Source organism: Coffea eugenioides, chromosome 2, assembly GCF_003713205.1.
Source record: "Coffea eugenioides isolate CCC68of chromosome 2, Ceug_1.0, whole genome shotgun sequence".
Taxonomy (NCBI): Eukaryota; Viridiplantae; Streptophyta; class Magnoliopsida; order Gentianales; family Rubiaceae; genus Coffea; species Coffea eugenioides.
Genome location: NC_040036.1, coordinates 18,642,797 through 18,657,345, shown reverse-complemented (window position 1 = coordinate 18,657,345; position 14,549 = coordinate 18,642,797). Strand labels below are relative to the sequence as shown.

Below are 14,549 nucleotides of genomic sequence, written 5' to 3'. Positions count from 1 at the left end.
AAAGAAAAATAAATATGTTTGTAGTGATGATAAAGAAATAAATAATGCAATTGATAATTAAGAAGCATGGAAGATAAGGGATTAATGAAAAAATTGTTGGGTTGATTATTATCCTGAAAACTTGTATAGGATGTTAATAAATGCATTTGATTTTCTTTACTTGATTAATATTGTTGGTTCTAGTTTTGTTATGTATGGCTTTACTCTGTTTTACAATGTTAATAAATATTTCTGTGGAGGTCGGAGTATTATTCTACTGGTGGTGATAGGTCAGATAATTATTTGTTTTGCGACAGTGCTAGGTATTGAATTGAAGTTTAGAGTGTGAGTTTAGCTGTTGGTTATCAAGAGAGAATTTATTTTTCAAAAACATTTTAGCTGGGAAGATATTACAAAACAGATATTGGGATTTTTGGAGCTGCTAAAATTCTTGAACTATTCAAACTATTTGTTTAATAGGTTTGTCGCATGTTTGGAAATAATTAGATTTGACATTGGAGTTTAAAGTGTTTGCTTTGTGGTGGTGTTGTTGCAAATTTGGAAGAAAGTGTTGAGAAAACTAGTTTTCTTTTGTTTTTTATAGAACAAGGGTAATTTAGGGTATTTGAAGAAAAATCTAGGTTGATGGACCTATTTTGTTACCTAAATAGTAAAAGCAAAGGAGCAAGGTATGATTTCTAAAAATTGAGGGGAGCTCTCTGTCTGTAATTGTCAGATAATTCAGGGGAGGTTTGTGAAATTATCCCTTAATACTACTAGTAGGTAATTGCAACGCTCGTTTCCTGATGAAAGATAGAATTAGGTCCCCTTAACATTTTTACTTACGGGTGAGAAACACGATATGATGACCTTATAATCGCACTCTGTAACCTAAGAAACTTACCTCACAATTAGTAAGATGGATTATTTATCATATCCTTGTGCCGGGCAGCATATTTTAATTGACTGGACCGAACATTTTAATAAAACAAGCCTTACAATCTTGAAGTGTGTCCAAGTATCGTGTGCAATGTCTTCAAGCTCCGTTCTATGAAACAGCTTCAAATTGTACAATCTATTTATGGTTTATTGAAACATGACAATTCAATCTGACAAGAGCAACAGAAAACTTCGGATAGAAATATTGGGAGCGCACCCCCAATGATTTTGATGTTTAGGGCTTCATTTCGGTCTTGATGGCAGCGACCAATTGTTCATAGGCCTCACCCCATGCATTTTTCATCTCTGTGGACCACATTTCTGGAACTGCTTCTTTGATTGTCTCCAACAGTGCAAATTTGGTCACCTGTGGTTGCAAACATCCAAGCATTTAATTAGATAAATATCCATTTCATCTTTAACAGGGACAGTAGAACAGTCGGGCTACCCTGTAACCTAAAGATATGTACCGCAGAGCATTCATTCCAATTACTGATGATGATGATGATGATGATGATGAAATTATACCTCAAAATGTTCATCCACGACTCCGTATTTGAAATGCGTGGCACCCAATTTCTTGAGACTTGATTCCCGCACCACAACTTTCCCAGCTTTCCGGAGTTGAACCGCAGCTTCACACGTCTGCAACAGAGATCACATCAGAGCTAAAAGGCAAAGTAAAATAGGTCCCAGTATCTGGTTGCAACTTGTGAGACATCTTCATAGTTTGTTTATCGGATTTTCTTGCCAGAGTACGAACGTGAAAAAATTAAACAATTACTGACCATGACGAAGACAGTCTTGGCATGGGTCTTGAGCTTGGGGTTCTGTTCCAATGGAGCGTTCGGTTCTTTAAGAAATGAGAACAATTTCTTAGCGGACGGTGCAATCTCAAATATCCTGATCATCAGAAGGAAAAGCAATACGACACCAACCGCTTATTTTTAATTCTGAACGGAGCAAAAGGCCATTCAAGAACACAGGACAAATGCAAAACAGAGAACACCGACTTACTTGAGAAAGAATTTGAGACCCCATTCTCCCGAGTTCTTCTTCATGGAGTTCCATGACTTCACCACCAGGGCTTCCTGCTCTTCCGTAAACACTCTTCCTGCCGAAGACCCACAATTTTCCCCTCCTCCTTGAAGACTCATTTTGTTTCTGGTTTAGGAAATGGTTCAGAGAATAACGTCAGTCTAGTATTGGATAGTACTAAAATACTACTATATGTTATGCTGCTGTAGGATGGATGCAGAAGATTTTATGCGTATATATAGTTGTCGTTTGAATCTCACGGAGACCATTGGTGGGGGCGAATGGCCATCTTCAGAGGCGGCTCAATCCTGCCCGTACTACCAAACAACTCGAACAGCACATTGTTTTTTGGTGGCAACTGAACATTGTTTTGAATTTGATGGTGGTCTGGTCTCCCACTCCTCCTCACCTTGACTTCTGCTGCGTGAGAGCTGACGCAAATACACATTGACGGCGGAATGGTTCAAGTAATCTACTGCTCCCTCCCTCTTTTTATAACTGACGTTTAAGATTTTACACACCAATTAAAAAAAGTTTTTCATTGCTTAAATTTGTACACTACTTTTCTTTTATATCCTCATTAATTATCTAATTCACCCATATTTTCTCTCACTAGAGTACTAAATGGTGCTGTTTTACTAAGCCAAAAGCAATGCAAACTAACTCCCACCAAACTAGGAGTAGTAATTAAGAACCCTGTATTGGAAAAGAGAGATAAAAGGATAAAATTGTGAAAAAATAATTAATACTGTATGGAGATAATAAAACGACAGATAAAAGTACACTAGAGCAAATTTCTTAAACGTCAGTTATAACAAAAGGGAGGAAGTAATAAAAAGGGAAACTTTTGCAGTTTTTAAGTCGAGCGCCCGGTGACGCAGCAAGACGCAGCAAGACACCCCCCCCTCATACCTTAGTTAAGAAACACACACACACACACCGGATATAAACTAAACCCACGACCCAACCCAAAAGGCATATGCTGACTTATTGATTGAGCCGAGGAGCTTATATCCAACACACACACACCTCTCTCTATCGATGTGGGAGGGAGAACAACGGAGGGAAAGGGGACGGGGAACGCAGCAAGACACCAGACACTTCTTATTTTCTTGCGTTTCGTTCGTCTTATTCATTATTTAATATATTCCCCAACATACCATTGGTGATGCACTTATAAAGAAATCAAGAAAGCCAGAGACAAAAGATTTATATTACAGAAAAAAAAAAGGAAGAAATGTTACTTCCCCCCTTATTTTTGTTAATCATGCTCCTACTATTATTTTAATCACATAATTTTCATTTATTAGACTATATGATAAAACAAATAATTGAAGTACAAATAACAAAAAAATGGAGTGCAAATAACATTTTTCAAAAAAAAAATAAAATATTAGAGACTATGATGAATCTACCACATCAATAATACTCTCACCAAGAAAAATTTTGTTTGCTTTTTTGGCTTCCGAAGACTCTGCAATCTGCAGCTCCAAAAATGAAAAGCTAACTAGCACTGTTAACCCTCAAATATAGATAATTCTACCCTAAACTTCCTTGCAACCAGCTAGAAAGGCTTTATTCGACTATCACCCCGAAAAAAACAAAAAGATTCACTGAAAGATATAAGGGAAACAACGTCAGAAGATCAGAGATATACATAACCACCCAAAACATCATCTCATCCACACCCGTAATTGACATCTGGGGTGGCTACCCCAGATTCAAATGGAATTTCAACTCGTTCTTTTACAAGGCAGCGTGTTTCACCATTTTCAAGGACCGGTACTTTACCAGGCGGACATTCAACAGTTATTCCACCATCACCAGATTGATGTTGCTGAAAGAGGTGAAGCAACTTGAACTGTTTATCACTTTTCCTTAACCGAGGCTCATAGCCAGCCAAACTGAGAACAGAGAATACCCCAACGATAGTTAACGCTGACTTTGCTACTGCACCGATGAAACCTTTTACCCTGGACAATGGTCTTCCAGGTTCAGGCTGGAGTTGGTCTGTGTCTGATTCAAGGAAACCTTTTGCAGGTGCATTCTTAGTTTCACCACTTACAACCCCATTTTGGGTTTTCTTACGTGCACTAGGAAATTGTGATAAATAGTCATTATCAGACATCACAGAATGCAAAGGCCGGCTTGGATATGGTGGGAGGAGAAGGTCATTGTTATCTTCTACGGCTTCACCAGCAAAAGCAATTGCCTCACGAATGACTTCCAATTCTTCCCCTCTGTAGTCCTTCAACTTCTCAAGCAATTTTCTTTGACTGTATCTAATTTCCGCTAAGGCTGCTTCTTTCTCGTACAATTGCTGCTGTTGTAAAGCCTGGCCATAAAAGTTTTGCATATAGAAAGTGAGTTTCTAGACCTTTACAAGAGAAACGGATGAATTGGGCAAAGCCTCAATTTACTTTCTTCTAGATCTTTATGGTGATATACGGAGAAAACTTTATCCAGTCATCCGACTACGACAAATAAGACAACAAAATCTACACCACAAATAGATAACACAATTCAAATATCAAGAAATGGAGAAAAGAAACTGGAACTCCAAAGCAACTGTTTGCCAATTGTTCACAAATCAAATAATAACAGTACCCAAGTACAGACATGCCTCGTAGACATAAAAGGTGCCACTAAGTAATCATTCCATACCAAGGTTATGGAGCTGTGGTGTTACTAAACAAAAATCGAGATATCATCAGAAGTAATAGGAGAAAAAGCCACTACTCCCATTTATCGAACATAAGACTTCTCTCGGTCTTACTAAGCTACTAGAGATTTGTTAGATAAACAATGAAGGAGACTAACCAAATCTGATTTATCATTTGAAGATGAAATCAGTGCTCTCATACATCATGACAATTACAATCCAGTTTAAATGCTGCAGAAAGGTCTGCAGAAGAAGCAGGTGCAGCAGGAAATTCTCTTTTATTATCACCCATAGACGAACAATCACCATCTTTCAAGTCACCAAATACGATAGACCCTGAATGTATGGTAGCAACTCACATGGAACCCTTTCCAGATTGCATTCCAGCCCCATACATTAACAAATGTCTCAAGTGTAATGTATTTCAACTTTGTGCTATTATACAAACCCAACTATTGAATCTACAGATGACGGGTGGTATACCAATATTTGATTCCAAAGAGCACCAAAATCTTTATGAGAGAACATAAAATTAGGAGTTCTCAATTTTCCTTCTATTAAAATCTAAAATTCTCACATTTGATACAAATGTCTTGGATAAATACTGAACTCTAAGGAATTAATTTACCAATCAAGTTGAAACCAAGCACTATCACTCAATTACCTCCACCAGAATAGTAGTTATGTACCTAGAAAGAACCACTTCCACACCAAAAAGGACGTCCTGATTCTTTATCAGATCAATGAAACTCTTGGAAAGAGCTTAAAACTAAGAGCAAAGGATGGATGCTAGAGATCATTTTCAACTAAATCAGGCAAAACACGAGACATCCAAACTTGTTTCAACAATTTTCATTTTCCAGTAACCGCGATAAAATAACAAGATGGGGGAAAAACACAAAACTACTCATTTAGCTTATGTTTGCTTGAACTAAGTCATAGCCCCAAAATAGGAATTTTGCTCAGTGCACGGAATTAAGGACTGTGCATGATGAAAGAGTGCAGGAAAAGCAGGACTGAGACAATCGAGAGATAATATGTACCCTAAACTCCAGGCAATTCCAACCATATTCAGCAGGTTTCTCCAAACAATTTAACTTTCAATAGCCTATTTCTCGCAAAGATATCATCTTCAGCACAAAACCAGGCCCAAGACTCTGCTTCAGACCGGAACAAAAGACCTCTCCAACAGCCACAAAGAAAGAGATGAACCAACATAAACACTCAGTCATTCAAGACCATTATTGACTAACTTAAACCCTAGACTGATAACACTGTAAACTTAAATGATTTTACTCAAGAATCTAACGGAAAACCTTGGGACATTCAAGTAAATTTTGAAATTTGAGATCTGATTCCACATATATTATCTATAAATAGAGGGCACACAAGAAAATCCCTAAAATTTCAAGAAAATACAACATTGTAGAGACTGTGTGTGCGAAACTTTAAAAGAAAATGAGGGGGAAGAGAGGAGAGGAGAGACCTGCAAAGAAGAAAGCTGGGCCTCAAGTGATTCAAGGGCTTCCCTAATATTCAGAAGACTCTCTGCTGCTTCTTCATCGTCATCTTCTTCTGCTTCCCGTTCTTGAGCATCAAGGCCTACTTTAGAGTCTTTACTTAGGCTTTCTCCATCTTCCTTCTTGCCACTGGTCGCTGCTTTATGGACACAATTAGTAATTTTACCCCTCAGTTCAGCAACTCTGACCAAAACCAGCCCAATTCTATCTTCATCCATAACCCCCTTTAGTCTGTGAATCAGTCCTCAAAAGCTGCAGGTTTACTTTCCTACGTCTTTCTCAAAGTACTTCCCAATCCTAGGGGTAGAGGGGGATTGGGTTCGAAAGTTGAAATGAAAGAGAGGAAAAAATATGGAGAGAGAAGGAAAGATTCAGGAGAGCCAAGAAGCGCCAAAGGTGGCAATTTTGGGGTATGAAAAGTAAAACAAACACAAGTGATTGTGGTGCTTTAGGAGTCTCCTCGAGCAGATTATTTCAGTATGGGAAATTTGTCAAATTAGTCCCTAACATTTTTACAAAACACTTTTTTAGTCCCTAATATTTAAAATCAGCCAGAATAGTTCCTAACATATAAATTATGAGCCAGTTTGGTCCTAATGCTCGTATTTGCTCTTTTTTCCGGCTAAAAATAGTACACCGGCATAATTTCAAGGGCAAAATCGGAAAAATTCGTTAATCCATAATTTTGCAGCCCTCAAACTCTTCCACCGCTTCTTCAATTGATTCTCAACCTACTGCTACTAGGATGGAGAATTAACAAGAAAAATTGAATGAAAAGACAGAAATATCAAGACACCAAAAAGAAGTTTCAAGAAATATCAAAGCCACCAAGAAAAAGTTTCAATCTCGAACAGAAGATTAATGGGAAATCTACTAACCTGGCTAGAGGCTATGACAACAAGGTCAATCATGAGTTGTCCAGAAAGAGGACATCTAAATTCCGGAGGTGGAAAATTAAGCAAAAGGCTTTGTGGGTTGGAAAGCTTCAGCTTCAATTCTTTCAAACAAGACAGAGCCTGCATCTGTCACAATCAGCGGCTTCCAATGCATAATCATCTTCTTCCACAATACTCTGTACCAATATCTGCAGTTCCCTCATATTGATTGCTCAAATTTGGTAAGAAAGCTGTTGGAGCATTTTGGCAAGTCCACAGGCTATCTTTGCTTGAACGGAGCCCATATTCCTCCGTCTCTATTCAGCCATTGACCCAATCTCTTCTTCTGCTTCTGACTTCGTAAAATCATCCGTCCTTGCTCCTCTTAACCAAGGAATCAGCAACATGGGTTCTCTCAGGCAGCTATGGTTATTGAGAAAAAGACCCTTTTCAGTTTGGAAATCTCTGAATTCGATATCAATTTCAACAAAGAACTCATTTTTATCTTCTTATTTGGAAAATAATTCTCTGCACCTTCTTAAACCCACAAAGCCTTTGGAAAGCTTCAGCAAAAGGGTGAGAATCAATTGAAGAAGTGGTGGAAGAGTTTGAGGGCTGCAAAATTATGGTAACGAATTTTTTCAATTTTGCCCTTGAAATTATGTCGGTGTACTATTTTTAGCCGGAAAAAAGAGCAAATATGAGCATTAGGACCAAACTGGCTCATAATTTATATGTTAGGAACTATTCTGGCTGATTTTAAATGTTATGGACTAAAAAAGTGTTTTGTGAAAATGTTAGGGACCAATTTGGCAAATTTCCCTTTCAGTATTTATTTTGCTACAAATCTACTATCTTTTTTTTTTGGGTTTTTTCTTGCAAGCAATATATGCCAAAATGGAACCTCACCCTGGAAATTCATACAATTATACGACAAATTTTGATCTGTGTATGCTGTTTTTCTGGTTTTCCTTAAATGTGAGCAACAAATTAGTAGCTGCCAGCAATTATAAGAGTTCTGAACCAGGAAATTTATTTTTGTATGGTCCAGTTTGAATTTGGACTACAGGTGGCCTCTTCTGCCTACCTTTTGTTTCTCGAGTTTTGTCTCTTCTTCTACTGTTGCCATTTTCGTTTCGGTTCACATTTCTTTACCTTTTCGTGGGAGGATACGTTGTCCGACTTCCAACTGTTTTCTTCCCTTTTCTTTCTTGGAACAAAACATGCAGCGTCAGTGATTTGGATACAACCACAATACTGAGATTAATTCTGCATTCTAGCAATAGTAAACCAACTTCTGAATGCAAAATTGCAAAAGTTATTATTATGTGGAAGTTGTGACCATTATAGCCTCAAGAGTTTGGAAAATAATAATACCAACACAACATCTTGGAAGCATTAGAAAATTAAAATCCATCATGATGTAGTAGAACTGAACCATTATGGCAAGGAAAGATTCGATAAAGTTCCGCTGCAGGGAAAGTGTCATTTCGAAGAAAGAACTTGGAAAGCATGTAAAGGAAATACACCAATTTCTTTTTTTTCTTTTCTTTTTGCAATATACCAAATCCAAATGGTGCGATTGTATCAGCGGATAAAATAAGTGATATTTTTAAAACTTTAAAGGTACGAAATGATATTATGAGAAGTATCAGCGGAGGTTTTCTAATATTATCCCTTTCAGTTTTTTTCCATCCTTTAGCTTCTTGTTGTGGCGTCTTTCCTAAAATTATACTCTGGCTGATGTAATATTGTTTTTCTTGGCTGATGTAATATTTTGTTTTTAACTTGGGGCATACCTGTCTCAGTTTCGAGATTCTGAGTCATCTTCTATTCAAAACCCTCGTCCTACCATCTATATAGTATAGTATATACATGGACATAGAAAACGATACAACAAATGTTCATTCACAAAGTCCCATATTAAACTACAGGGCAATTTTAGTTAACCAATTCATCCGCAATCAAATAGCGGAAGGCGAAGTCATGAGGTACCCACACAATTTTCTTCCAAAATTTTCCTTGCTGAGGCTGCTGAAATTTTTCCCTCAAGAAACCTGGCAAAGCATGCTCGATTAGCTCTGCAAAACCAGACGGACACAAATCTAACTCCTTTACAAAAGAATCCACTCTCTTGGGCAACAGCAGCTTCAGATCTTTTTGTGCCCTCATGTTGGTCTGAATGTACTCTTCTTTTGCCACTTCAAGCTCCTGGAAGACTCTCCTGGGTGTATAAACCCGAAGCTGAGATGTATATATAATATCAGCAAATCATGGAAGCCAACTGATAATATTCAGAAAATTTCATATCTATGTATGCATGCATGGATTTTCATCTTTGCTGGTGTTATTATATCGTCTATCTACGCGGCCCATTACAGCGCAAGAAACTGCGTTTAGCATTCATCAAAGTCATCAATTTAGCTTACAGCCGAGCACGTGGATCTTTGAACTTTACATTGCTGTCTTTTGCAGCCTAAGTAATGAAGGATATATATGGGCTTACCATTGGATCAGAATGGCTTCCTGAACAAAGTGCGAAATATAGACGGGGTTCTGGGTGCCCGGTTGCAAATAATTTACAGGTATCTCCTGCCCTGTACTTCGCTCGCGAAAAGAACAATGACTGCAGCCACTGCAAGTAAGAATGTAATTGCTTGAGACCACTGTGTATCCAAAAGTCTAGTATTTGTAAATTTTCATAACTAGTTAGTACTCATTGGAGCTTTAGCAATAGCAGAATAAAACTAGTGTGTCTTCTGTCTTTGTACAGTTTGGCTGGAAGGGGGAGATATTTATAGACTCTCAACACAAGTAGCTTTTATAGAGGCAATTTCACAGATTTTAGGCATGATCAGTCAAAAGAGTCTTTATCTCCAAAAGAGGTTGTAGCAAAGAAATGTACTTGTCCTGGACGAGGTAATCGACATCCCAAAATAGAGCTCTGTATCATGTCCACACTCACAGTATGACCACCAATGTTATATGCAGCCTGGATCACAGACAAAGTCTCAATTAATGAAACAAGAGAATTGCTTATTGGTGAGAAAGGAAAATGCTACTGTGACAAATCATATGGAGCACTCATAATCAAAGTCTCCAAACAGACTTCTTTACCTTGAGAAGCAAAGACATTCTCTTAATATTGCTTCTTGGAACGCCATAAACCAAATAGGCCTGTGACGTTTATTTCAACAAGTTAATTTATATGTATAAACTATCAAGTAAATATGACGGAAGTAATATCTTCGAATCTATTACTGGTTTGTGAAGTAATAGTTACATGCATCACTAGAGCATTGTGGACATTTATCCAAAAAGCTAGCTTCTCTTCATGCTTCATTTTCTTTGGGTCAACGAACTCTAAAAACGAAATAAGAGACCTGCAGGGAAGCAAAAAATATCTTTCAGGCTCACTGATACCATCAACAAAATACTAGTACCCATCAAGTTGATGGTGACTTGAAGATGCTATATCTCCCACTTATTTTGGGGAAAGGTTGGTATAAAGGGTTAACTAGAGAGCTGAATCACTCAGAAGCAAAAGTGTTTACCTAAATTTCTGTATCATATCCTCGACTTCATTCAAGCTTTTCTGATCTCTGCAGATCCCATGAATTTCAGCCACGGTTTGAAAAGGAAAGCTAAATTCTTTAGGTGATTCAATACGGAATGAGTTGTCCAACCATGAATTGAATAATGAACTTTCACTGCAATGTTGGCTCCAATTATGATTCTGATCCCGTGGAGAACTTCTAGATGATGAAATTGATCCAGGGGATGAAGGGAAACCATAATTGTTCAAAGGAGGGTCAGCAAGTTTACAACATATTGCTGAAATGCATTTAATCATCTCCTCGGAAATTCTATTTGGACTTCCCCAAGCACGATCCTGCACACTGGGGACGAGATGCTCTGGCAGACTAACATTTGAACTTCCCTGAGCCCTCTGGTGACATTGGGTTGCCAACATTATTTAAATTGGACATCAATACATAAAAATTACTTCTACTTTACATCAAGCTTAAAAATTTATTGCCTCGAGTAATCAGGCAAAGCCGCCAAGGTACAAGAGATTGATGGAACTACAATCTATAGATTAAAATGGGGGGCAAAAACCCATAAAATAAAGGGAAAAAGATGGCCTTATAAACTAGATTGAACCATGGAAATGCATGAAAAGTTTTATGAGCATACATAGAAGATAGTTGCAAACAAAAATTCCACTTACCTCAGCGGCGAGACCAAATGGCCTTGTTACATGTTTTCCCACATATATCAGGTTAAAGCATTGCCCTAATTTAAATTCTTTTTGGGTATAACTTTACAAGACATTTGTAAATAACGATAAAACTAATAATAGTGGATAAGCGGTGAGTGAAATTGGTAGGTCTACTTCACAGATAACTCATAGATACGATATAAACATGAATTGATTCATCTTTACTCACCTCCAGCATAAATAAAGGTAATGAATGGTATGATTCCACAGCTTCTTCTACTGCCAGTGGTCCCAGCGAAGGAGAAGTTTTCACACCAACTGCTGACCGATGAGATAGTGATGAGTGGCTGCGGTGAATACTATAATCTTCAAGTATCTGAGATCCCAAACTTTCATTAAGTGGACTAGCTGATGAACCTCCAGGTGGCATCAAATGTTCAGCATTGGTAGGTGAATCCTCTGAACTGTTATTTTGAGGAAATTCTGAAGAGACCTGTTCCTTCGGAGGTGAATTTTGATTTGGCTTTTCTCTAGTCATAGATGAGGGAATCAACTTTTTTGCAAAAGTTTTCCTGTACATGGAAAGAAGATACTTTTCCAGGTAGACAACCTCCAACTCCAAAGTGGCAATGTCTTTTATAAGGTCCTTAGCTGGCTGAAAGCAAATACGGTCAATTTGTTGGTCTCGAGAGAATTCAGTAACTTGAACAACATAAACCAAAATATGGATCATAGACACTCCATCTAAATAGCAAGAGCTGTATAACTTCATGAAGTACAAAATGGAGCTTAATTCGTTTATGATCTGTTATATCTCTTTTTTTTCCCTTTTTTGTTACCATTTCTTCGTAAATAGCATCTGATTTTCCTATTTTGTAAGCTTCTATAACCCAGGTATTATTTCAATAACACTGGAAAGGAGTGACGGATTGTCCAGTGAAATGAAGGAGAAGACAAAATTGCCGGTATCTGTAATATCCTTTATGCCTTTGTCTATGCAATCCAGGCTGAAGAATGAAATGGCGAACACAACATGATGAGGACTTTCTAGTGATTTTATGAAGCAAAGTCTGGACAGTTGCTCCTTAACCCAATGAGATGGTCATTTTGAGCTGCAAATGACAAAGAACCTTCTGAAAGAGATGAATACAAAATGAGAAAGAACAACCTTGGAAATGGAGTTTTCTAATGAGGAATCATGCAAGAAAGGTTTGTGACACAATGCCCTTTGTAGTGCTTGGCGCATTGCAAACTGGTTCTCAAGTTGTTTTTGAAGCTCTAAAATCTGCAAGAAGTTGGAAGAAAGTATTACAGCAAAAACACGGAAGAAAACAGCCCTGCAATACCCTTACCAGTAGAGAGAGAGAGAGAGATGAACATGTTAACTACTTTTTTTTTTTCCCTCTTCCTCTGCCTAATTTATTCTTTGGTAGCATAATAATTATGATAGGAACACAAAACTCGATGTTCGTATCTTCGCCGCTCTACCTGAGAAAACCTTTTTTAAGCTCATGCTTTGTTTTTCTCAAATATGCCCAAACTCTATGAAGATTTTAGATTCCTAAGGCTATTCAAGTTACATAGCCTTAAAATTTTTAAATTGCAAAATCATTGAGCAAGCAACAAAGAAATAAGGATGACAGCAGTAATACAGCCGAAGTTAATCACTGAAATCTCAAGATATGCATGAGAAAATAAATCCAATTGAACCTCTTCCTTCAATGTATTTTGAACCATGGAATCAGTCAAGGGCCTCTTCTTGGGTTCAATACTACTCTTCAGCTGCCCCATGTCCTATGAGAGATCAACGTTTGACATGAAAAGACGCAAATAATTAGCACTGGGTGTGAAATGAGATAGAAGATCTAGTGAGTTGATTTATACCATCTCAGAAAGATATGAAGACTTCAGGAGATTACTGAATTTCTCTTCCTCAAAGATATTACCAGAGTAGTCACTGCAGAATTAGAGAAGCAACAATATTAAGTTGTGGATACCCTTCCTCAATGCAGCAACAATAAGGTAGCTTATGTTTAGTTGGTACATATGTTCGTGCAGATTAGACAACATCAAAAAGTTTTCCAGTGATCGGGATATAATGTAGTCAACTGATTTTCCCTCAAATGTCAGGCAAAGTTTAAGATAATCTGCTCCGCCTTCTTCCAATTCATGCTAAATTTTCTTTCCGGTAAGAACAAAGGGGGCAGTAAAACTTGCTCTGCTACTTGGAAGTAGTTTATACCATCTAGCAATGAAACTAAAAGTTTCTTTGAACGAGTGTCTTCTAAGTTGAAACAGAGCAAGGAACAAGTCAGAAACCCTGTCAGAAGATTATATAAGCAATCCTAGGAAAACTTAAATTTGAAATAAATCAATTCTAGTTGTGAACGAGTATGATAATCCAGGAATTACTTTGGCAGGTATGCATTGCAGATCATTCCTCAAAAAGAAAAGGGAAACAATTTGAACATAAAGCATAATGGAGAAAACGCATTGCAGCAGAGGAATAAAGAATGCTACCTCTTTGAGCGCTTGTGATATGAAGTATCAAGCTCCATTTAGCTCTAATCACTTTTAACAAGAATCATGCACAATATCAACGCGCTCAAATAGTGGCTTTCTGACCCCACTTGTCAAATTCTTCTCAAACAGCGGCAATAAATGCTGCAAGTATATCCAACAGAAATTGGCATCTGCAAAAACAGAAACAAGACCAGGTTGAAGAAAAACTCCAAGAAACATTAAATGGTAACAACAAAAGAGCTGCTCCCTCTGCCTATGAGAAGCAGATCACAGAATCGTGATGGAAGGAGGGAGACTTGTCACTCACCAGACTTGTTACTTGGAATGCTGAATCAAAATCTGCTTTTCAATTGGCATTATGGGTTCAACTCTATTATTCCTATTTCAAACAAAAAGGGATCGTCACGTGTGGTAGAATTACACTGCTAAAGAATATGCATGTTGTGCAGGTATGTGTTTGTAAGATATATGCAGTTTGCAGTGCTGGAAAGGAAGACTGTTTTGACTAGTCCCTTGTCTTAGAAAGTGACACCCACCTTTGTTGGTGGCCTTTGCAATGGCGAGCTTTTCTGCATTAAAAGAAGCAAATTAGTTGGCGACTTCAGATTGACAAAAGTCAAGACTGTAGATTTGGGCATCCAAATATTTTAGAGCACCAACAAGATTTTCTCATGCCCTCTCCTCCTTACAAAAGGGACTCGATGACAATAAACAGCGAGTTTATTGCAGTAGTACCATTATTACTACATATTAAAAAGACCTGTAGGAGACATTGGGACCATGGTAGTCTG

The 14,549-nt window shown here is 37.7% G+C and overlaps 2 protein-coding genes across 4 annotated transcripts; both read right to left on the bottom strand.

Moving 5' to 3' along the window:
* Positions 1 to 1,003: 1,003 nt before the first annotated feature.
* On the bottom strand, positions 1,004 to 6,612 carry LOC113758717 (plastid division protein PDV2-like). The gene is made up of 7 exons (XM_027301454.1): positions 6,105 to 6,612; positions 3,636 to 4,291; positions 2,217 to 2,387; positions 1,936 to 2,082; positions 1,707 to 1,821; positions 1,447 to 1,563; positions 1,004 to 1,285 (listed from the first exon to the last, which is right to left on the bottom strand). The coding sequence occupies exons 1-7, from the start codon at positions 6,354 to 6,356 to the stop codon at positions 1,154 to 1,156; spliced, it is 1,590 nt and encodes a 529-aa protein (XP_027157255.1). The 5' UTR covers positions 6,357 to 6,612; the 3' UTR covers positions 1,004 to 1,153.
* A 2,283-nt stretch (positions 6,613 to 8,895) lies between these two features.
* On the bottom strand, positions 8,896 to 14,379 carry LOC113762459. 3 transcript variants are annotated; one of them, XM_027305915.1, is made up of 13 exons: positions 14,295 to 14,379; positions 14,066 to 14,137; positions 13,756 to 13,928; positions 13,120 to 13,192; positions 12,946 to 13,029; positions 12,404 to 12,520; positions 11,465 to 11,890; positions 10,568 to 10,962; positions 10,297 to 10,396; positions 10,131 to 10,190; positions 9,919 to 10,005; positions 9,520 to 9,648; positions 8,896 to 9,257 (listed from the first exon to the last, which is right to left on the bottom strand). In XM_027305915.1, the coding sequence occupies exons 3-13, from the start codon at positions 13,791 to 13,793 to the stop codon at positions 8,955 to 8,957; spliced, it is 1,812 nt and encodes a 603-aa protein (XP_027161716.1). In that variant the 5' UTR covers positions 13,794 to 13,928; positions 14,066 to 14,137; positions 14,295 to 14,379; the 3' UTR covers positions 8,896 to 8,954. The 3 variants fall into 3 exon arrangements, with proteins under 3 accessions (XP_027161716.1, XP_027161717.1, XP_027161718.1); XM_027305916.1 differs by lacking the exon at positions 14,295 to 14,379 and having other exon boundaries at positions 11,465 to 11,699; positions 11,790 to 11,890; positions 14,066 to 14,159; XM_027305917.1 differs by lacking the exons at positions 12,404 to 12,520; positions 14,295 to 14,379 and having other exon boundaries at positions 14,066 to 14,159.
* Between the last annotated feature and the right edge of the window lie 170 nt (positions 14,380 to 14,549).